The sequence below is a fragment of the Ambystoma mexicanum genome, chromosome 6q (assembly GCF_040938575.1).
Source record: "Ambystoma mexicanum isolate Mex_15411 chromosome 6q, UKY_AmexF1_1, whole genome shotgun sequence".
Lineage (NCBI taxonomy): Eukaryota > Metazoa > Chordata > Amphibia > Caudata > Ambystomatidae > Ambystoma > Ambystoma mexicanum.
In genome coordinates this window covers 1,041,263,961-1,041,288,729 of record NC_090937.1, presented here as the reverse complement: position 1 = coordinate 1,041,288,729, position 24,769 = coordinate 1,041,263,961, and the positions used below count along the sequence as shown (strand labels likewise).

Sequence of the window (24,769 nt, the reverse complement as noted above, 5' to 3'; positions counted from 1 at the left end):
ACAAAAAGGGCGACAGAGGGAACCAAAGAAACTACCATCTGATCAACCTTTTAGACGTATTGGGAAAGATCTTTGCAGGAGTTCTGCACAAGCGATTAAAAGAATGGGTGGCAAAGTCAAAGTCATACGACCCAAGGCAAACCGGTTTCATGAATAACGTAGGCTGTGTTCTGAATTTATGGTCAATTAACCTTGTCAAGATGAAGACTCAGAAAGAGAAAGGAAACTTATACATGGCATGCATTGATATGAAATGCGCTTTTGACTGCATCGACAGAGACCGGCTATGGGCTATAATGTCACCGATGGGGTGTCCAAGGGACCTAATAGCTGCAATCAAAAATCTATATACTGGGACTGCCATGCAGATCACACTTGACCAGGGCGGAAATCTAACTAGAGAGATAAAAACCTCTCGAGGATTGAAGCAGGGCTGCCCCCTTTGACCTATCCTCTATAACCTATTAGTTACAGATATGAAGGAGGTCTTAGATCCTCCGAGATCCTGTCCTCCAAGGATCAACAGAAACTCGGCAGGATGGCTTCTATATGCCAATGATTTGGTCCTTCTGGACAAGACCCCCCATCGGCCTCCAGAAAAAGTTAGACTCACTACAGAAGTATGTGGATCGAAACGGACTGAAAATCAATACTGGAAAAACTGAAATATTGAAAATGGAAAACTGAAGACCAAGAAGTAAATGATCAATAAACTGGTTGCTGGGCTCAAACAAAATAAGATCAGTGACTTCAATAAAATACTTGGGGATAATGATTAGTGCAAATAGGGGAGAGAAGCCCTGGATAATCTTCAATTTCGAACGTGAAAGTAAAGCAATTCACAGCGCAAAGTAGGATAATAAGGAAGAAATATGCAAAATTCTCTCTACTTCCTGTTGTCCACTTTTACAACCAAAAGGTAGTGCCAACACTGACTTACGCAGCAGAGGCTGGCTTGGGGATGCCATGGGAAACCTGGGAGAAACCTGAGAGCAGATTCTGGAAGAAGATCTTAAGATTGACAAACGCAATCCCCATGGGTATCCTAAGACGCAAGCTAGGCCTCCTATCATTGCATGTTCAGACTGGGCGTTAAACAAATGGAGACAGATGCCTGGGAATATTATATAACCTGGGTCTGTCAGTTGATACCCTCTGCAGAAACAACCTATTGGTTAAAAGAGCATTGTAGACGGCGGATTGGAATGAAACAGAAACAAGAAGATCAAATTCAAAGATTTGCACCTTATCAAGATCACTTATTGGACAACTTAACATCACTCCACAATATTTGAAGAAATCCCTGAATATTAAATACAGGGATCCGTTTCTGAGATTTCGCCTGACACCAAAATCACCCTGCATACGTACAGTATGGTTGAAGATGATAGAGGCCGTCTATGCAAGGCCCAATCAGAGTCACTAAAACATTGGATACTTTTTTGTACGGAATTAAGAAATGAGAGAACACTCTTCTTGTACGAGCGCATGAAGTACATTTTTGGGACAGGCACGGTTGCCTGGTGCAAGTGCCTTTATGGGGGATCCAACATAGGCCTAACAAGGTCTCTGGTAAAATTCATAGAGCTCATATTTCAGCAAAAACTCTGCCAAACAATAATGAAAAAACGATAAAAACCGATTGGCTTCTTAGATTCAACAGGAGGTCATTACTTCTCGGCACTGGCCATGATCAACCTCTGGTCATTCATGATGTCATTGATATTTGTGGCAATCAAGGTCTGGACAGAATTTTAATCGGTAAATTATTTGAAATATTTCAATTCCTTCACCTTCTTTTATTTTAGTTCACTGCCCCCCTCTGAATGCTTTCTGGCACACTCTCATTCTGTACCTTCCATTTATGGATTGGTTTGGAACAGCGAAGTTTTTTGATAAACTAAATGCTCATAACATTTTTTTAAATGCCATCAACTGCTATGTCAATTACACGTATTTCATTGCAGGCTTGATTTACCTTGTTATACATGTAAAAATAAAACGACTTTTTTTTTTAATGTATCTTGCTTCTCGGAATATAAGGTGAAAACATTGAAAATAGATATTACAATTGGAAACTATGATACATATTTAAGAAAAGCAATGATAGTTCAGTGTGTATTAAAAGTAATGTGCTTATGAGTTATTATCATATCTATAGCCAAAGTTGTTGAAGTCTAATTTATAGCTGAGCAGTTACCACAACCACTTGCAAATTCTGCCAATTAGAGGGCTTCATGTGCCACAGTACCAGAAAACTCCTTCACCACTGTTTAATAGGACCGTGGCCGAGTCTGAGAAAAGACAACGCTGCATATGTGCATTACTACCTCATTGCATTCTTGCACATGTAGTCTCTTACAGTGGGAAAACCCCGGTATTCTAATGCTCTTATTAGAAAAATCCATCAGGAAACCATTATTGTTTTAAGGTATGCCATAGTCTTGATCCTGAAGACAATACTCAGCCATTTACAGATTTACACGTGCCCAACAATGGGCAACAAAATAAACCACACAATTAAAAAGCAAGACAATAAACTCACCAAAACAGATCAAAATGCACATGTACAATAGCGTTAGTGTGGTAACAAAAGATATTCTTACTTCATTTCTCTTCTTTCTTTCTGGCTGTTGCACAGGAAGTTCCCAAACTGGCATGAATAGATGTGGTGTTGAATATGGATTAAAAGTCTTTCATTAAACTCAAAGGCACAGGGGAATTGTTCCATGAGCTGCCATACACATTCAATAAACTGATCAATCACTGGAGAGACTTCCTTTGGGTCGCCATCTAAATTTCCATACCTGAACATATCAACGTGAATGTTATTAAATTACAGAGCAATGTAATGGCAGAATGTTCGCTGCACACATTTGTCAGTATAGAATAGTTATCTCAAAGAAATTCAACTACAATATATGACTGAACAAATATAAAGATACATACAACAATCACACCCGGAGAAGGGTGCACAGTCAATCAGGTGGCTGGAACAGCAGGCAAGAATACACAGTGTTCCAGCCACATGAAGCCCTTCCCTGGGTGGTACCAACTTTTATTTATTTTTTTTAATGTGGGGAGGCAACAGGGAGTTTCACTCTCTGTTGCCTCCACACCCTCCCCTCACCCCCAAAACAAAACATACTCTTTCACCACCCTGTCCATCCCGATTTACCTGCTGGACCGGAGCTTTGTGCGCCGGTCCCGGCACTCCTCCCGGCCACAACCATCGCCATAGAAATGGAAAAATGACTTAGTCCCTTTTCATATGGGGGCTGCCACACTTTCTTTTCCTTCTCTGGATATTTGCAGCGTACAATACACACAGCCAATCTCCAAGAAAACACAATTAAACTATTTGCACCCCAGGTGAACCCCAGTGTGCGAATGGCCATCACCCCCTTGTTGGGGGGCATATATGGCTGCTAACAGCCCTCATGGAGGCCTTCGCTTCACTCGGGCATACCTAGGCTTGGGCTGGCGGGCAGTTACTGGCCATGTCGACCCCCCGCCGCTGGGGTGATTGCTATAGTAAATCATCTGTGTACAAAGAAACAAACAGATTGATCTTTAAGATGCATAAACACGTGCAAATGGCTCTGTCCAAGGTTACAATTCAGTGGTTTGATGGCAATTATAAATAAAACGAGTAAAGGGAGTATTCCCGGTGTGTTCCGCTGACAAGCGGGAACAAGGGTGATAACATTATCTGTAAGAACCCTGGAGGTAGGGGATCATTGTAGCAGCACTGAAAAATGAAAGTGCCATTCCAAAGCAGCTGCTGGAAGAATGGGGTTTACATGGGGTAGAACTGTGAATAATCTACATAATCAGTTGGGTATAATGCCTGATTGGTCTGAAAGTATCAAATTGGAAATCAAGGGTGCGACTGGCGTTCTAAACCCTTTGCAAATATTTTGCTTTCTGCACTCAACATTTCAAGAGGTTGATGTGAGGAAATGTGCTCCCATGCTCCTACTCTCTAAGAAGCTCAATTATGTGTGCATCTATGGTGATACAAGAGAGTTCAGCTATCTCAATGGAAACCTGAAACAGCTGTAGAAGTCTTTGGCAAGACTGTCAGAACTGTGCTTATAGAATTTAAGTTTTAGGCCTTCCAGCCCTGGAGCTTTCCCCATGGCCAATTCATCTATTGGAACACATTCGTTCTCTGCACTCATTTTCCACCCACAGCATTATCCGTGTCCTCCTGTACAACCAACTGGGATCCTTGCAGTGCAGAAGCATATGGTGATTGATAATAGGACATAAAACAATTATTTATAGACAAGGACCCAGACGGCAGTATGCATTACTGCCCCTAACTGATTTTATGGGCATACGGCCAGAGTCATCTTTTAAAAGCCAAGCTAACACCTTCCAAGGCCTATAAGATACACCACATCGCCTCACATCTTGAGTTTCATAGACAAATTTAAACTCACAGCATGACAGCTCCTCAAATCTATACATTTAGTTTTTTATTTCATGCAATAGTGAATTGTCAACTGAGTTGCGAAGCCTTGAGTTTAGTCTCTAATTCTCCCAACTCTCGTCTGATTGACTTTAGCAGACCAATTTCTTTAAAAATGCATATTCCTTTTTTTTAGTTTTTTTTTTAAATTCATATATTTACAAATATTACAATATAAAACACAGCATTAGAAACATATAACAACTTTCACAAAAAATATGCATATAATGAGAAAACATTCAGGCGGGGAGAAAGAAAAAAAAATTGGGACACTCAGTATTTAGAAGAGATCATTAAACTTACTCCAAATCCTCTCATAAAGAGATCATTTGCATTTCATTTTATAAATCAATTTCTCAATTCTTGAAAGTTGATGCATTTCGTCTGTCCAGTCTTCCAACAATGGAGAAACCCTGCTTTTCCAACCCCGAAGTATCAGACGTTTCGCAACAATTGCACCCCTAAAAGGAATTTTTTATGGGCTGACTAAAGATCACCAATTTCAGAGTCATCTCCTAGTATCATTGTCTTGAAGTCTAAATTTGGATCCCCACCAGTAACCTGAATACAAGCAGTACATACTTCAGACCAGAAGGCAGAAACTCTCACACAGCTCCACAACATATGTTCCATGGAGCCAACAGTGGTAAAAATGCATATTCCATGTGTGTGAATGCTTTAAAAGTGTCCCAAAGTGCACCAACATCGGTAAAGGCACCCTCATTGCTAGTAAAACATTTGAGAATATCATTTTATACATAGATGGAGAATTGGGCATCTCACAGGGCTTCATTTTTAAATCTCCAAGCAGGCTTTTCTAATACTTATTACAGAGGAATGGCAAGAGATTATTCTCTGAAGAATATTACTTAAGCAATAAGCCCGTAGGCCGAGTGCGTTACCAATCAGGTAATGGCACAGGATCCGATTAACAGGCCGTAGGGAAATGAAGGCCTTAATGTGGCCCCAGTGCCATTAACCGATTGGTAATGTCCCCCGCTGAGGGGTTTTACAGTCGTTTTCAAACCCGGCATGATGCAGGGTGCTAATACTTATATATTTTTGCCATGGAAGGGGAGGGGCAGGAGCGGGGAAGAGCGGACAATGGGTGAGGTGTCCGCATGTAGCTGGGCATGGAAAAGGGTGGTGCAGGGGTTCAGGTGAGATAAGGGGGGGTATTGAGGCGATGAAGCGAGCACATGGAGATGTGCGGAGTAGGAAAAGATAATCAACAAACGGGAGTTTTAACCAAAATATCACAACCTTCTTATGAAGGCTAAATATCAATGTTTAAAAAAATGGCACCACTTTTTTTCACAGTAAAAATAATTAGAGTTCTAAAAATAATTGTAATTGTTAGACAAACAAAACATACTTGAAACCTTTTAACAAAAAAGCAGATTTGTTTAATTCAATAAAATGTATTTAGAGCTAGTATTAATACATATTCAGGAAAAAATGTCATTGTTTTAAAACTAAAATGTTCAACATTTTTAATGAAAAATAAGAAAACAATGTCAGGAATAATAAATATTACAAATCTGGCATTGAGGGTGAAAACAATAAAAATAGATCCCAAATGTTATCAAAGTTGAATTGGAGTTTTAAAAAAAGTTGACATTTAAATGAAAAATAATCATTGCATTCATTACAATGTAAACCTTTTAAACTGCAGCTAAATCTATTAAATCAAAAGTACTAGGACGGCACTGAATTGTTACTTAACATTCCCTTTGGCAATAATCAAAGTTACACTAGCTTGTAAAATTGTTACTACATTTAATACGAATTCTACATATTTCTTCTTAGCAAAATAAAACCTCTTTTTTCTATGCATTAATATTAAGCTGAGGACGTACCACAAATCGATATTTTGCACCATTTTCTTTCAAATGTATTGGCTCATATTACATAATTATTTGGTTAACTTCAAGAAGTTGGATTGAGAAAAGATCCTAAAGTCTTGCAAAGTTAACATAAAAATACCATTCCTCAACTTAGTGAGTGCAGATGGTCCCTCACTTTCTGCTTATCGAAGAAAAAGGTAATATTTGAGGTGGCTTGTGACAAATAGCCTTACCTGTGATTAAACTTGTGGCCAAATGAAATCCAGTCTTTTTCAATTAGTACCTGGTGGAAAACCAAAATAATCTTTTTAACATCTTTTACTTAAGGTCTTTTACAACAAGAAACAAATCCAACAGATCAAAGCCATCCCATTAAGCATAGTGATAGACAAAATACGTTCCAAGGCATTTACATAATTCCGAGTTTGTTAACCGGTTCCCACTTCCCTCTCCCCAAGCAGTGCATAGTCCGCACTGGTTACAGCCCAAAATCTACCCAGTCAACCCCCTTATCCCCCAACAATATGTACCACCAAGCTAGCTCCGTGGAGACCCCGGATGGCGCACTAGCACCCAGATGTTTGAGAATGTGGTGATTTTGAATGATCAAATATCTCCAGCAAATATTGTCTAAACATCCCACGGTCACTGGCCTATTGGACACAGACTACTGAAGTTTGCCTCACTTTCTTGGCACCTCACTTTTCCCCAATCATTATTTTTAAAGTGATTTTCGCTTGTAGTCTATTTCATCTACCCACGGATAAGATTTCCTTATGCCTAGAGGAATTAGGTATTTTTACTTTTTATGGCACTTCGACTCTGCATGGGGTTAATGGCTGACTCCACACTTTTTCAGGGACACTATTACAACAGAGAAAGCTGTATATTGAACTTTTTTACCACACTCAGCACACAGAGTATATGTCACTGGTGCATGCATATTTTGGTTGGAATACTTTTCCAACCAGACTATAGAGATGGTTTTGTAGGAACTCATATGTGTGTATACGGGATACATTACTTACAGTATAGGTATTTCTGATGCTTGTATCTGCTTAGATTCACATACTATGCATAGGCCGACATCTAGTGGTAGCCGCAGAGTATTACATTATTTGTTTTCGAAACTCGAAAAGGGACATCGACAGGGCGTGCTAGTAATACTATCCATTTCATAGCTTTTTATTAGTGCAAATTAACCAGCACGTCCCTTTAATAACATTTTGTCAGTGAATTTCATGGGTTTTTACCAATGCACCCTAATTTGCTACAACTTACTAATATCGTACTTACCCCAATATAGCAGCATTTTTCTCCAATTTAGAAAGTTTCAACTTAAAACTCTGCATTTTCTATTATGCTAATCGGAATAATGGACAATTTTATACTAGAGAAAAAGAAAAAACCCCAGAAAGAATTCTCTCTAGTGTACATTAAACACCATAATCCATTGCAATTCATAACTATCCACAGACTCTGCATTCCCGTCTAGCCCCAGCCTTATTAGAAAACCCTGACTGCACATGCACACCATCACACAAAACAGCCCATCTACTCCTTTCACTGTTATGTTTGTAACACTCCCTCATTGCCGGCTTTAAACCATTTGCACATATATCCACCAATCACTCAAAAAACTCTACATATAGCCTATCAACATATTAAACTTCCACCCACCAACTGCCACTTAATGGTCTACAAATCATTTGCATCTACATTTCCCATACTTAGACCAAATAATTGTACATAATGCTCCTATAAATGCACATATGCATTGTGCAGTGAAAGAAGTGCATAAATAAAAGGGGCAGTACAGATGGACAAGTGCTCAAGGGACCCCAGGAGGGAAGTGCCAAAGGATCCCAAGGTGGGACGCCACTAGATAACTGCTCGGGCAGAGGAGTCCCAAGGGTGGGGTACATCTTAACCGTAACATCCCTTTAACATTTTTTCTGTCAACTGAATATGTTTTCATAATTGAAAATGTTTCATAATGTTACATCACTGTATATAAGTTCTTCATAATTCCTCTTTTAACATATCTGAAACTATAAACCTCCTTAAACTAACATACTTTTTGCAAGGCATACTTATGTGAGTCGTTATCAGAAGCGCACACCCTAATAGGCAAATCAGAGTAGAGATTTGTCCTTGTCGAAGGCTAGGCCCTCTGCCCACGGCAGAAAAGTTATACATCACAATCTTTTGTACTTACGTTTCGACAATTTCAAAAAAGTAAAACACAGGACAGGTTTCCAAAAGCATCCTTTCAGGTGCTTGCTGATGCCCCTTGCACAACTTTGCTGCAATCCCGTCCAGCACTCCAGGCTGCAGCCGCAAGCAGATTGTTTTGCCTTGCATTTAAACCTACAGCTTTGGCAATGCTGCATGCCCGAAACTTTGCTGCAATCCCATCCAGCACTCCGGGCTGCCGTCACAAGCAGATTTTGTTTTCCCATTTAAACCTACAGCTTTGGCCATGCCGCATGCCCTAATAAGTAAATCAAAGTAGGCTTTTGTCCTTGCCGAGGGGCAGGTCCATTGTCCATGCACAAAACTTATATCACTATTTTTGTTGTGCCACTATCCATGGCAGAAAAGTTCCATTACTATTTTTTGTACATGCATTTCCACGATTTCAAAAAAATTAAAAAACAGGACAGATTTGCAAAAGCATCCTTTGAGGTCCTTGCTGATGCTCCTCGCGTAAATTTGCTGCAACCCCATCCAGCACTCCCAACTGCAGCCGCAAGCAGAATTTTCTTTCCCATTTCAACCTAGAGCTTCAGCAATGCTGCATGCCCCAATAAGTAACTTAGAGTAGACATTCGACTTTGCCGATGGCCAGGCCCATTGTCCATGCACCAAACTTGCATAACTTTTTCTTTGTGCTTACATTTGGACACTTGAAAAATAAAACACAAAACAGATTTGCAAAACCATGCTTTCAGGTATTTGCTGATGCTCCTCACACAGGTTTGTTGTCATTCAGTACAGCACTTCAGGCTGTAGCCGCAAGCAAAATATTTCTTCCCATTCAAACCTAGGATTCGGCTGCACTGCATGCCCCAATAATCAAATCAGAATACACGATTACCAAGTAATCACACGGTGGTTGAATGGGTAGATCACTGCACTTCATCTAGTACTTTAAACAGATTACCCTGCTGCTGGTGATGGGGTCCTTATGTGGAGGTGCCCTTTCTTCTTCAAGTATTTTTCCAAAAAGGTAGCAGGCGCACCTCTCCGAAAAAAGAACATGGCATGATAACCTTTTCTCTGGTTTTTTCCCACTTTGAGAGTTTGCAGCCATTGCTTTTTGGGAAAAACCAATTTGCATATCAGTCTTTGTCCCGCCCACCCGCTCACAGCTCCACCTCACTGATGAGGCCCAACAAGGCTGAAACACGTGTATGGGGGTTGCTGTAGGTACTCTAGTTCAGAAGGGAATTGCCATATCATTTTGGTGCTGGACTGCCCATATGGGCGGGACAAAGACTGATATGCAAATGAATATTTCCGATCTATGAAAGGTACAGTGAGCAAAAAGCGATGGCTGCGGACTCTCAAAGTGGGAAACCAACAACCACAGAACAGGTTATCATGCCATGTTCTTTCTAGAGAGGGGTGCCAGCTACCTTTTAAAAAAAATCTTCTTCAAGGGTTAGATTTCGAATAGGTGAGTGAGCCCTGTTCACCTCAGCACTGGATTATTCAATAAGTAACTGTTGTCATAATGAAGCAGTCTTCAAAACCCTTCTTTTTTTTGATAAAACATTTTTTATTGTTTTAGATCACAATCAAAACGACAACAACATGTAGGGACTAGCATGTCCTTTCCAGGTCAAAAATAGCAAACGTATTACCAATCACCCAAAGCATTTCCCAGAACCCTCTACGTAATTATTCAAAATCACACCACCCTTGTCTTGTGAGATCTAAGGCCATCCTTCTTCCCACCTCCCCAATATTTTGGCGGCTTTGGTTGGGCAGCCTCTTCCATTGTATATTCTATGCTCTATCATTGTACATATGTCCATGTCCGTTGCCCATTGCTCTAACGCTGGGGACTCTGGGGCTCCCCATTTTTGTGCTATGTTACGCTTCCTCAGACCTGCTGCTGTGTTCAAAAGCAGCCTTTCCCACTTATTAAGAGCATTCTCATCCGGAATACCCAGGATTAGGATCTTTGGGTCCAGTGGTATATTACAGCCAAGGATCTTAGTGAGTTAATTGCAGCATGCGTTCCAGAAGGTGCGGGTCCGGGGGCATGCCCATAGAATATGAAAGAAAGTCCCCTCTTCCTCTCCACACCGGAGACAGTTCGGGTTCGGGGCCCTCCTCCAACTATATTACATCGTTCTAGGGTAATACACTCTATGCAAGATTTTTAGTTGCACCAGCCGGAGCCTAGAGGAGATAGTCTCTCGCGGATGCATTAATGCCTGGATCCAGTCCTCTGGGTCTATCTCTCTCCCACATCCACCTCCCATTTAGCTTTTAAGCTCGTCAGTTCAGGTGTGGCAAAGGATGTGATAGCATTGTATAGGATGGAAGGGCATTTAATGGGGATATATGCTGGCAGAATGTTATGTTCTATTGGTGTGTAGTCTGGGACATTGGCATATAGGTATATGGGTTTTCAGGGCATGGGCCAGTTGTACATAGGGGTATCGCTCGGTATCGCTCGGTACCCGGGAGTTGGAATTTTAGTTGCAAGGCCTCAAACGAGGTTAGTTTCCCTTCTTCAAGGATGTCTTCAACTCAGAATCCTGGCCCCCACCCATCGAGGCCATGGGTGGAGTTTCCCTATTTCCAATAAGTTGCTATTTTGCCACAGGGGTTGTGCCACGGTTATTTTATTTTTTCACCATACAAACCCATGCGATTGTTTCCAAACAGTAATAATGTGAGTCGTGGTTGTTGGGTGGTGGGGAGGTTCGGGAGAGCTTGGTATAGTAAATGCAATGGGTCAGTATCATGCATAGCGGCGATTTCAGCCCTTATGTGGGGCTGTTCTCTGTCCCCATGAAGCAGGTCATTGACCACCGCGAGTTGTGAGGCCCAATAATAAGTTTGGAGGCGGGGCACCCCTATCTCGCCCTCCCAGATCTATCTTTGGAGCGTGGTTAGCGCTATACGGGGTTGGCCTCCACCCCATACGAGTTCCCGGAGGAGGGTCCAAACCCGGTCAAAGTCCGAGTCTGGGATCTTGAGTGGGGCACTCGGCAAGACATGGAGGAATCTTGGGAGAGTCATCATCTTAAAGAGTGCGGCTCTACCCATGAGTGTGAGGAGCTTCCAGTGGTGGACGTTAATGACAAAACAGTTAATTACCGGTTGGAGATTGTGTATTGCATAGTTAGTAAGATCTACTGTTATCCAGATCCCTAAATACCGAAAGCCTTGTTGCTACACTCGGTACGGGCAGTCCTGGGGGTTACCCAGCGCTCCACCCTTGACCGGGAAGAGAACGGATTACCCCCAATTAATTCTTAGCCCGCTAAAACTCACCAAAATGGATGAGCATCTGTGTTACTATAGGGCAGGTCCGGGCTGGGTCCCCCAAGTATATCAGGAGATCATCTACGTATAAGGAAGTTTGGTCCTCATGCCCCTCAGGCCATCTAAATTCTGCCCAGGCTGCATTTTGGCGGAGCCAAAGGGTGAGAGGTTCAATCGCGAGGGCGAAGAGGAGGGGAGAGACTGGGCATCCCTGCTGCGTACCCCTCCCCAGAGGAAAGGACTGGGAGGGCCATCCATTCACCCTGACCTCCGCCTGGGTGTTCGTATAGAGAAGTTTTACCCATCCCAGGAAGCCGTCCCCAAACCCAATGCGTCTCATGATTTCCCAAAGGCTGTCCCACCGGATCGAGTCGAAAGTCTTTTAAAAATTGATTGCCAATAGGGCGAGTGGTTTATCAATGATTGGGGCCCGTTCTAATGCCAAGTGGAGCCGATGCAGATTCATTCGAGTTGACTTGTGCGGCATAAAGCCACATTGATCCTGGTGGATCAGGGTGGGGCTACTGATTGCAGTCGATTAGCTAGGAGCTTGGCAAGGACCTTGGCTTCACTGTTAATTAACGAGACAGGCCTGTAGGAGGCGCACCTCTCCGGGGGTTTGTCGGGTTTAGGGATAACTACGATGGTAGCCTTACCTTACATAAGTCTGGCGGGAAGGTGCCCTGTTCACGGGTGCCGAACAGCATTTTGTAAAGGGGCGTGGGGTTATTTTGTATCCGCCTAGCTTTTGCCAGGTTTTGGCCGGGAACCCATTAGGGCCTGGTGTTTTCCCTGCTTGGAGTTGTGCTGGGTCTTCGAGTATTAACGATTCAGAGAGATCGGAGTCTAGTTTCGCTCTCTGTTGTGCTGTCAATGATGGGAGTGTTGTATCGTCTAACAGAGTTGGGTCGAGTGGCGATGTCGCGGCTCGATATAGTTCGGCATAGAATTGGGCGAAGGCCTCTGCTATTTCGGAATCCACTTGGCACCTCTCGTTTCGTGGAGTGCAATTTCCCGGACTTAGCGTTGTCCCTCGTCTCTCTTTTCCAGCCAGGCTAGCATTTTGCCTGCCTTGTCCCCAAGCTCATATATTCTCGCTCTGGAATCCCAATGGGCTTGTTTGGCGTTATCCAGCGTTATATTTCTGAGGCGCTCAGTGGCTAGTTTAAGGGACCCCTGGGTCTGCGGGGTTGGGTCAAGAATATGTTTATTTTCCGACTGTACCATCTCCCTTTCTGCTTCTATTATCTTTTGGAGTCCCTCTCTCTTTTTATTCGCTGTCCAGGAGATTATCTCTCCCCACAGCACTGTTTTGTAAGCCTCCCATACTATTACTGGGTTGTTCACTGCAGGTTTGTTTATGTCAACGTATTCATCGGACACTTCAGTAAGGCAGTCAATCAGTTTGGGGAACCCAAGATAGTAATTGTTCAGTCTCCACGTTCTGGGAGGGGTTGTGCCGTGCATTCGCAAGTCTACTGTTAAAGGCGAGTGATCCGAGATTCCACAAGGGAGGAACTCTGCGGATATTACCCTATGTAGATCTGTGTTCGGGAGGAAAAGGTAGTCCAGCCTGGAGAGGGAGCTATAGGCTCCCGAGTGGAACGAGTAGCCCTTGTTTCCGGGGTGTAGTTCCCGCCACACGTCACGAAGGCCCAAGGCGGATACAAAGTTAGACAGCTTCATGGGGGTATCCGGGTTGCGCCATCTGAGGTGAGTACGATACATGGTATTGCACATGACGTCGTTAAAGTCTCCCCCAGAATCCACCTGTCGGGTTGATGTTTACCCATGAGAGTGGTCAGGTCATCCAGTAGTTCTTGCCCCAATCCGGGTGGGACACAATGGCCAGTTTCTCACCCAGAGCGATCCCAGGATTGACACATAGCGACCCGAGGGTCCTGTTCCATGATCTGCAGGGCGAATGGGACTTGTGTGTGTGTGTGTGTATGAGAATAAGGGTGCCCCTGGATCCAATTGTATATCCCGCATGAAATGCGGTCTGGTAGTTGGTTCTCTGGAAGAGGGTGCAGTGTGTTCCCGCTAGATGTGTTTCGGTTAACATGGCCACACTGGGGGAGTGCCTATTCAACAGTTGTTTAACCAGGCGTCTCTTGATCCCATAGCCCATCCCGTTCACATTCCAGGTCAGCAGTTTAAGAGACCTGGGGCGATCAGTCGATATCGACTGGGTTTGTGCTGATGCCATCTAAAGCACGTGTTGGAGGGCCAAGAGGATGTCTTAGTTGGGAGAGCCGCCTCCCGTTGGTGTGTTTTGTGGGAGTAAGGTCCTGGTATATGGTGATGTGAGGTAGTTTATGCATAGGGTTGTGATTGGATTGTTGTTTGAACATGTTATAGCCCCGAACTAACAAGAAATCGTAAAAACTTTCCCTTCCTTCCCCCCTCCCTATATTTCACCCCAACTTGAAGCACCTGTCGCCCGAACATCGCTGATCCTCAGAACCTTAGGGGTCAGCTTCACGCCTTCACTACTATTAGAAACAAATAAAGAGAAGAAACAGTATTCGGGGGGGGATGTTTTCCCCTGGAGCTCCGTCTCCTTCGCCATCAATTCGTGTCATTCAGGTTGAGTTAGATCGCATGGCAGCTTGCTGAGGCTCCAGGTTAGTGTGACCATGCGCCATCCCATCCCTCGGCTGTCTTTTAGTCCGGGGTAATGTCCCGATCCTCAACGTTCATCCTCGTTTGCCGCCGGATCCGGAGCATTCGGCCCATGGGCCTGTGGATTTCTCCCGGGGGGGTGGGGGGCTTGTGGCTCCAGTCTGGGCCGGAGCCTCCCTTCACGTATTTTTGGCCTTGCAGTCCAGTGGCCTTCAATATTTGTTTCCGCCCATTTCCAGGCCTCTTGTGGATCAGTAAAATGAATCGTAGATCCTTTGTGGTAGACCTTAGTTGGGCCGGGAACAACAGCCCGTATTTCACTTTCATGAAGGCAAGTTGCCTTTTTAGTGGCTCGAATGATTGTCTTGCTCGCTGCACCTCCCTGGTGTAATCGGGAAAGTGCAATTCGGGATCCGGTGTGAGTAATTGTTCCTTTTGTATGGGATATTTGGAGCAGCGCATCTCTGTCCCGGTAGTTAAGAAGTTTAGCGATTATCCTTTGTGGCGGTGTGCCAGGAGGTGGTTTGCCTGAGGGCATCCTATGTGCTCTTTCCACCGAAAAGAACTTGGAGAAGGAGTGAGGAGCAAAAATGTCTGCCAGCCATTGTTCCAGGAATAACTCCATGCTCGGTCCCTCCTCTCCCTCCGGCAGACCGAGGATACGTATGCCCTCCCCTTCATCTACCCGGGATTCCAGTGTCTTCAGGCGATTCAGGACTTGCGTTAGCTGTTGGTTGATGCCCCTAATGTTGTCTTCTGCTCCTGAGATCCGGTGTTCCGCCTCTCCCGTGAGGGAGATGAGCTTCTGGAGATCATGGCGTAAGAAGGAAACATCTGCTGCGATGCGATCTATCTTGATCTCCATGGAGGAGCGCGAGCTGGCTATTGCGGCCATTACATCTCGTAGTGATAGGTTTTCTTCGCCCCCAGGGGAGTTCGGGCGCAGTATTTGACTTGCCGCTATTGAAATGTTGGCGATCGCGATTGGATCCATGCTGCTCTGTGTGGCGGTCTTCCGTTGTTGCTTATCCTTGCCCATTGTTGTGCTGAGCTAGTTGCTAGTTGTTCGTTCGGTTATTGTCCAGCTGTGCCAGAGTCGAGGCTCTGTTCTTTTACGTGGTTGTCTCCACCAATTCCACAATTTCGGGAGGTGGGGAGGGGCCCTCGATCCGTGTGCTCTTCGCCAGTGAAAACGGAGCCTTCTCCCTCTCCCCTAAGCGGTCCGTTGGATGCTTGCAGATCGTCAGGGCCCGTTGTTTTCCCGTAGCGTTGCGTCCCCTTGGGCCTCTGTGGAGCACTGCTGTGGATATTTACTGCTTCCTTGCTGGCGTCGTGATCCTGAGGTGGTGGGGTTTGTGCGGTCTGTAGATCTCCCCAGAGCGCCCCTGATTCCTGTTGCTGGGGGCTACTGGCCTTAAAGCTCGTCTTACGTCACTGTGTTACAGTCCTATTTGTGTTCGATTATTGCCAGCTCGGGGTAGTTCTAGGCGGGCTGTTGTAGGTTAAGTGTCTGTTGGCGTTTTGAGTACGGACCGCTTTTTAGAGGGGGGGGAAGAAAGCCCCCCACTCCAGACTTCGTTGTTCCCACACTCTGCATCACCTCTACTGTCGGCGGCTTCAGGTGCAGGTTTGGCAGCAGGGTCTGGCCTCCAATCGCTCTGCGGGGCGAGTTGTGGCAGCGGCGTTATCTCCCTTTCCTGCTCCTCCACTCGGGGTCAGTGCTTTGCGCCCGTGTACCCGTGTGCCCGTGCGGGCGTCTGGTCTGTGCTCCTATCTCTGGTGGAGCTGTATGTAATGGCTCGCCGCCTCTTCCACTGCTGCTGCTAATGATAGTGCCCCGGCTATGGGGGGAGAGGTGATGCCGGGGTGGACTCTGGGTGACCCAGGGAGCGTTGGTGTGTCTTTATGCCGCTTTTGGGGGGCCCGTATAGGGGCGCAGCCCCTTTCTTTTCCCCCTCTGTGTCCTCCGGGCGGGGGGGGAGGGAAGGGACGTTGGTGTTGGTGGTAATGTCCCTCTTACCGGTCCTTCTTGCTGGCTTCCAGCCTCCTCCCCCGTTGGGTTGCGTCCGCATCTTAAGTGGAGGCTTCGTGGCGGCCCGGGCACCAACAGGGCTGGTTTCATCCGCTTCCTACTGCGGCGTTCCTCTCCCCTCCGTCTCTTCCGCGTGGGAGCCGCTCCTTCCACCAGCTCCGGACGGGGCCAATGCTGTGTGCCCGCGTGGATGGCCGATCGATATTCCGGTCTTGTCCCACGTAGCGCTGTGCTTTGCGACGTGTCACCTCGTCGTCCGCTGCTGGTGTTCGTGGGGGTGGGGTCTAGGCGTCCCAGGAAGCGTGGGTGTGAGAATGCACCGCTTATATGGGACCGTGTCGGGGTGCAACCCCTTGGTTGCTTTCCTCCTTCAGTATGACTTCCGGGCGCAGCGGGCAGTGTTTTGTTTTGTTCGCTGCAAGGATCCGTGTCCAGATGAAGTGTCAAAATGTACATACATAAAATAGTCATAAGGGTCGGTCTATAATCTTTCTAAAATCTTTTGTGCACATTTGTCAAACGGCAACAAGTTATAACCCATCTAAAAATGTTGAAACCCCACTCTAATTTTGCCCCCTTCACAAAACCCCACCAAACTTTGCATAAATATTAAAATCTGAGCCTTTTGCAAACCCTTATGCAGATTTGTGAAAAGGCACCAAATGTATAAGCCTTTCAAATATGTTGGGACTGCCCCTCTAATTTTGTTCCCTCTTGGCAAACCGGTACCAAAATTTGTAGAACCATTCAAGGTCAGGTCTAGAATAATATGACAATATTTCATAGTTTCATTGAGTGACGCCAAAGTTATACGCCAACCAAAAACTGCTTTTCACCAACCCTGTAATGCAAAAATATATATGGATGCCCCCGAACATCGGAGATGTTGGCAAAAATCACATAAAGGTCCCGAACTGTCCGTGAACTTCGAAAGTGGAAAACGGCCCGATTTCTTTCTTTTTATGGCAATATCCAATCCCATCTTCATCACCCCTCGCCTCGCCTCCCCAGAGATTGCTTCATTAGTTTGACAAGTTTAATTTTGTATTTTTTTATGTTTTACTGCAATGTTCATGGTCAAAGGGTGCTGCTGACCTCAAATCCAACATGGCGGGCATTTCCCAAAAATATGACGCACCTCACACTTTTCACCATCCAATCAGCACGCGCTTCCGATGTCCACGGACATCATGCCGCCCTCTAGGTCAATTGGAGGCCCGTCCGTGGACCAAACAGGGAAGTGAGTCCACGCACCGAACCCAGCTATCACAAGTTTTCCTTTACCTAGCCATTTAAAAAAAAAGAAACCGAACGGATTTACACCAAATTTACAAAGCTCACTTTCGGGACCAAGCCGCCGCTTCTGGCACAAATCTGGGAAAATCCGTCCAGCGGTTTGGGCTGTAGGCGTGAGCACCATTGTTTTTCCATATACTTTTGTTTGCAAAGTTTCATGAGGATGTGCCGGGGGTGTGGCTGGGAAGTTACAAGCTGCCCAAAAAACAAAAAGTGATTTTCTATGAGTTGAGCAACTTAATCATAACTACAGGGCCACTAAGCACAGGCCATGTAATACATATATATATATATATATATATATATATATATATATATATTGCTTAGGTATGTTTCCATATTCAGCTGATGCAGTTTATCACTGTTAGGTTGCCCTCTGCTGTCCAAATGGCAAAGTGCACCCACTTCAACAACAGGTATCATTTCAACAAACAGAACAAGCACGGTTCTACGCAGTCACATTCACCTTCCACTATTGCAAACATTCGGAATAATTTCAAGTTCCTTCTTTCCACCGCCACTTCTCTTCACACAGGGCACAGCGGTTCCCGTGTCAATGAACAGTTAATTACCGGCTCAACATTTCAGTCTCTAAAGAGCGAAACACTGTAGGACAAATGCCTCCTCACAAGCTAAAACTGAAAGTAGGTTCTGTAATTATGCTACTAATCAATCTTATGCCATTCTAGGGACTCTGCAATGGAACAAGGTTGACAATTACGCATCTACAAAGACACATCTTAGAGGCCTGTGTATTCGATGGAACCTAGATACTGTTCTTATACCGTGCATACCTCTCATTCCATCAGATACGTTTAGCCTTTTCAATGACCATTAATACATCACCGAGATCTATGCCCCTCCCTGGAATGATCAGTGGCAATTTCCAATATTTAAGAAGGGGGGGCGGGGGAGAACTGACTTAGGAATTACAGACCGAGATTGACATTTAAGATATGCTAAAACAGAATATGTTATGCCGGGAATAGCTTGTTTTGAAATAAATGCTTGAACAGATTTCTGACCCATGGGATTCACTCTTGCTATGTCTGGTCATTTAAAATGTATACATTAGTAAATTAAGTGCAACTGATTGATATTTCATAATCTATCAGAAAAGTTTAAAAATTAACAGTTCTAGGCACGGTCCCTTTCCACATTGATATGGGACCGTAAATGTGTAACGTTTCAATCACTTTTAAGTGACTTTCTTAGAGCGGTGCACCTGCTGGGTGCATATCAGAGCGAGACCAGCAACTTCCTTAACTGTGACATTACAAGTATCATATACAAGCCCTCTTCCAAATGATCTCTTACCATGAAACCCTTCAAACTTCTGTAATATGGATCCAGCAGCAGGCTTGCTACAGAGCAAACCTGGGCAGTTCTATCCCAGCCGTCAGAGCAATGCACAAGAACGCTTGTTCCTTCTTCTGCCACGGCCTGAGGGGGAAAAACACAGACTGCATTAACAACAAATTGTGTTTGTTGCTGCATTTACATCCTGTGCAGATTTATGTCTGACACGTATATTTGTGTTATTAGAGTGAGGACAGGAGACCTCACAAGCACCAGTTTGAACAAAAGATATAGCCTTAAACTTCAAATTAGTTCTACATTGCAAAACACATGTTTCATGAAAAAACACAACTTTTTTTCTATTCAGATTTAACTGCATTTGAAAGCAAGTGTGTTTATGCTATATGTCACCATAACATATAAAGATGTTCTATCAACAAATATATTAAACAAGTAGAAAAGACAACATTTGGATCTAGGTTCTGTATAAAACTTTGTGATTTGCTGGAAATATGTTGGACAACGGCTCCATTCTTAATTTTACATTCAAAATACCACGGTGGCGTTTTATGCAGCGAAATGTACACAAATAATTAAACAATGTTGTCACAGACACTAGGTTGACCAGCCTAAATAGGCATTTTAAACAGTTTGATAAACCACTTTTAATCTTGTTTTAACCCCTGGAAAATGTGGTTGCTGATTGGGGTCAAAATTCGAAACATTACATTAAAGAATAGAATAGAATCCAAATTGCTCCAAGGAGCTACTGCAAACTATCACCAAAGGTGATGAAACTTTGTGAAGGTATGCATTTGCCTCGAGTAAACACAGGAAGCTACTCCAAACTGTACTATAAGCTATTGTGCTGAAACACCAGTCTATGATTCTTGAGGTTTGTAAAAACAACTTTCACATTACATTCACAAGGAGTTTTTTCCTACATATCTTTTTTCTAAGAGTATTATTGAATGATAATGCAATTCTGACCTTCAGATCTGAATTTGAACCAGAATGTGAAAGATGCAGCGTTTCGCTGCAGACTGAATCCCCTTATGGTACTTTTTGGGTAAGAAGAGGGGGATCGGAAAATATTCTGAGTTTATTTTCCTGAAATGTGTTGTTTATTGTCATATTGGGTCAGTGCAATAGGTGGAGACATTGCACTGTGCAGTACTTATCTTCGTAAGAGCCACAGCTTGTTTGCAGGCTCTGTTTTTTTTGTTCGATCCCAACCAGGAGCATTAATGTCTACTATGTTGTTTGCAGTTGCAGGGGTATTTTGGAGGTTCCCCCAAGGGGGGAAGCAGAACTATCACCAAATCTCAATTTTGGCTAAATCTTCTCTCAAAGCATACAATAACCAAGTCAAACAGCACAGAGACTTCGCTCCTAAAACAATTCAACATCAAATCCAAACCCTTTCCTAAGTTGAAATGGTAAAATAGTTCTAACTGTCATTGTTGCAGGGCTTTAATTAACCTTACTGTGGCAGAGTGTCAATAATCAAATACTGGTTACTAGATTTACGGAATTGATTTGCATTAATCCATTTGTACTGAAATACTTGATGTCAACTTTGTCCAGGATTCATAATCTCACTAGTGTACTTTAGCATTTTAAGTTCATTACTCAGTACCACATTCTTTCCAAACAGTTATCTCCTATTTCTTTGTGTGCTCAGGGCTTCTGCACCACCACCAAATCCAGGGCTATTACGGTTTTATCACCAATCAAGTTCGAAGCCTCTGTTTTCTTCAGATTGAGCGTTTCATCTCTGCATTTTCTAGGGTTCTACACCCATGGTTATACATCTCAAGTTGCAGGCAGCTAGCCAGGTATAAAAATGACTTGCCCTCTGGAATTAATATCAGTTCCCAACATGCATTGAGACAATCTTACTCGCCAAGAGTGCATGATCTCTTCCAGTTTCCATGGTGAGTGCAATTGTTGAGCCCTTTCAGCATCCCTCAAGTACAAGGTACAAGGGTTCAGAATCACTCTGGGTCAGGATTTCAGCACCTCTTACATTTAATATTTCGGCCCTACTCAGGTTCAAGATTTTCAGCTTCTCTTAAGCTTTGCTCTGGCCCTTCTGCTCGATGTCCAGTGATTGACTGCTGATGGCATCTCTCTCGGTTATAGGCTGATTTTGCTCTGGTCCATTATTTCATCAGTAATCTTCATAGGAAAGTTTGATATCTTAGGAAGGTATAAATGGGCCTGTCACCATTTTCAATTCTTCCTGTGCATAGATGCCGAGGTGTGGCAGGTCGATGGACTATTTCCTGGCTTTCCCATTCAAGATGCTGTGATGATTGCAGCGCTCCAGCACCCTCCAGAGTTCTCTAACTCGTCTCCTTACCACTGCAATCTGCAACCAACAATATTCTCTTTCTTGCCACAGCGGTACTCCTCAGTCTCTTGGATGTGGGACCATCTATTCCCTTGGTTTAGCTAATTCAGGATTTCCACTGTGCATGCAATGTTAAAAGATTAAAACTGAGCTGGGACCCGCTTTGTCAGGCCTGTGTTGAAGTTCAATGGAAGAATTCCAAAACACTCCCAGCAATTTGCTGCACACTTCTGGAACAGTGGCCCATGACTAATACTTCCACACCCCTGAAGCATTCTCCGAAAGTCATCTCTCCCCTTTCTGCCTGACCTCTAACCTTTACCCGGAGTTTGGGTATCTCTGTGAACCAAGATGTCCACTGCACTTGATGACATACTTACAGATATGATATAAGGCATTTATAACGCACCTATACACAAGTGTTTCAAGGCGCGACGAGGCAAGGGAGGGGGAACAGAGGGAGGACAAAGACAACGATCTTACTAGGCCAATTGACATTGACATCGCACAAGTGCGGGTGAGGGAAAAGTGCCAGGGGAAAGAGGAGGGGTGAAGTGCAACACATGGGATCAAAACAACAAGAAGTGCAGCCAGCAGGTGGCAGGTGCAAGAGTAAGTGCAACCAGCAGGTGTCCAAAAGTGCAAGTAAGGAGCCTGTAGGGTTACAGATACAGACCCAAGTGCAGGGGTTGCCGGGAGGCAGTTTGGGTGTGCAACTGGGTGGGCAGGGACCTGGGCCCGAGATCAGAGGGTGGCCAGGTGACCAGTGCAGTATCGGACAGGAATTCAGCAGGGGAGAGGAAGAGAGAATGCAGAAGCAAAGAGGAAGGACTTGAGGTGCTCCCGGAACCAAAGATGGTTCTCCTCAGGATTCAGAGAGGCAGGGAGGCTATTCCAGAGGGAGCCCCCAGCCAAAAAAAGAGATCTACCACCAACTCATTGCTTGGAGAAGTGACTGACCCTGAGCTCGAGTTGGAAGGTATTTACGAAGAGAGAGTTTGGGGTCCTGAGGACCCAGACCCCAGAAGGCCTGGTGGCCAATGCAGAGGGTCTTGAACTTAATACTCGCAGCCACTGGGAGCCAGTGCAGAGATTCAAGTGCTGAAGATCTACGATGCCTGGGCTTGAGGCCAAGGACAAGTGTTGCAGTCCTGTTCTGGAAGAGTTGCAGAGGGCGGAGAGTAGAAGCAGGTAGATTTGGAAAGAGGTTGTTGCAGTAGTTCAGCCTAGAGAGAACCAGCACTCTAGAGACAGAGAGCTACTGGGGGAAGGAAAGGAAAGGAAAGGAAAAATACCTCAGAGGAGGTGCAGTTGGTAGTTTGACTTCTTAGAGATGTCAGAGATGTGAGGAGAAAAAGAGAGCGTGGAGTCGAAGATGACCCTGAGGTTCTTAGCCTCACAGGTGGGAGCAGGAAGAGGGCCGAGGGAGGCCCGCCAGAGAGTGACAGGAAAGGAGGGAGCAGGTGTGCTGATGAGGAGAATCTCAGTCTTACTGGCATTAAGGCAGAGATCATTGGCCGCACACCACTCCTGGAAAGCAGACAGACAGTCAGAGATGAGAGAAGGAGAAGAGGTGGCAAAGGGGAGAAAACAAGCTGAGTGTCATCCGCATAGCATTGAAAGTTGGGGCAGAGAGTGGCAAGGCGTTGGGCAAGAGGTGCCAGGTATTGGTTGAACAGCCAGGGTGAGAGCTTAGACCCCTGGGGAACACCACAGGTAGAGTGAGATACAGGAAAGGAAGGACCCAAGTTGTACCTGGGAAGGCCGATCAGAGAGGAAAGAAGTCAGTCGGCCAGGGCCTGATTGGTGATACCCAGGTTGTCACAGAGACGAATGAGCAGAATGGCATGGTTGACCATGTTGAAAGCAGAGGAAAGATCAAGTAAGATGAGGACAGAGGGGAGATTAGAATCAAGGTTAGAGAGCATGTCTTCATGCATGTTCTATGCGCACTACTCAATACCAGACCAACTGTGAGTGTGTCCAATATTGAGCAACTCCTACCAGATTCAGGTTGGGCATAGTTAGATCTCTCTCTGTCTAGCTCTCGCTTAATTGGTATACACCCTATATTTTCCCTAGTTACCAGCAAGCAAAGAGATGGAACGCCATTCTGTACATGAGAGTGACATTTAGAAATATCACTTTTTCTTACCCATCATCATTCATCACTAACATTTGGGCCCCAAAATATCCCAGAGATGTGGCTGATAAAGCATCAAGAGACACTTTCACCGCTCCTTGCAATTCAACAAGGTTCATTCAATAGGGGCCATCATGCCAGTAAATGCATGCTCTGTCCACAATGTATGCAGGCATCTTCGGTGGAAAGTAGGTACAGATGCACTCAGGAACAACATGTCATTACCAGAAAACATGAGAGGTTAGAACCTATGCGTGGGAAGCAAGCAGCAACTGTAGCCGTCGGTTCGATAGCCCCACACATGACATCATATTATGCATTTTCCTCACCCATTCTAAGTTATGATAGTTCTTTATGCAATAGAAACAGCAGTTTTTTACAATCTGTTTCCATTTGGTTTTTGTGTTTTTTTTTTTACCTCATTCTTTTTCAGGAGAAAATTGGCAAAACTATTTGATTACATTCTCGAACTTTTAGTCCTGCATTTCAACTTTTTAATGGGCAAATCGGGAGGGGTATTTGTTGCTCGATGACCATCTCCGGAATGAAATGGAGCATGTTGGGATTCATGTGACTAAGATTTGACTTGTAGTATCCAATGCCAGAAATACAGTAATTCCATCAAGCTAATGCTTTTATTCTTCATTTAACCTGCCATCCATGCTCTAGTCCTTCCCAGTAGTAACAGGTGCGTATCTTCTGCCATTCAGCAACCATCAAGGGTACTTTGCGCGTGTTTTGCCGCCAAGATACGCAGGAATGGCTGGTCAGCATGGTGTTAATCTGCACCACCAAGATGAACTCAAAAAAACCCAGAGCATTACATTCCCGTAAAAAAGAAACTCATTTCAATGAAAGCCCTTTTTAATAGCTTAGTATTTTATTAGTATTAACAATATACAGTAAGCCGCTTAATACCGGAAACAGATGCAGACAGGGCCTCTGTAGTCTAGGTGTGGCTGATATAGTATAATGTAATCATTAGACAAAATGCTTACTTTTACCTAGTTTGATTCCTCCTAGGGGAACTGGCAAAGCCACATGCAAGTAATCTCTCCAGTGACCCCTCTCCTTTAGATGATCAATGATATTTTCAGTTTATTTTACAGCCCCACTAATTATTGATGTAAAGACGTATATTCAGTACATAAGTAGGAAAAAATGTTAAATGATTTCCCATTTTGGT

General features: G+C 44.4%; 1 protein-coding gene across 2 annotated transcripts in view; it reads right to left on the bottom strand.

Moving 5' to 3' along the window:
• Window positions 1-24,769, bottom strand: part of MTMR7 (myotubularin related protein 7) — a 591,157-nt gene that overhangs the window by 109,561 nt on the left and 456,827 nt on the right. For both annotated transcript variants that reach the window (XM_069631578.1, XM_069631577.1), the window contains exons 9-11: window positions 19,103-19,228; window positions 6,558-6,607; window positions 2,607-2,807 (exon numbers count right to left, since the gene is read on the bottom strand). In XM_069631578.1, coding sequence (XP_069487679.1) covers window positions 2,607-2,807; window positions 6,558-6,607; window positions 19,103-19,228 — 377 coding nt within the window. The remainder of the gene's footprint in view (window positions 1-2,606; window positions 2,808-6,557; window positions 6,608-19,102; window positions 19,229-24,769) is intronic.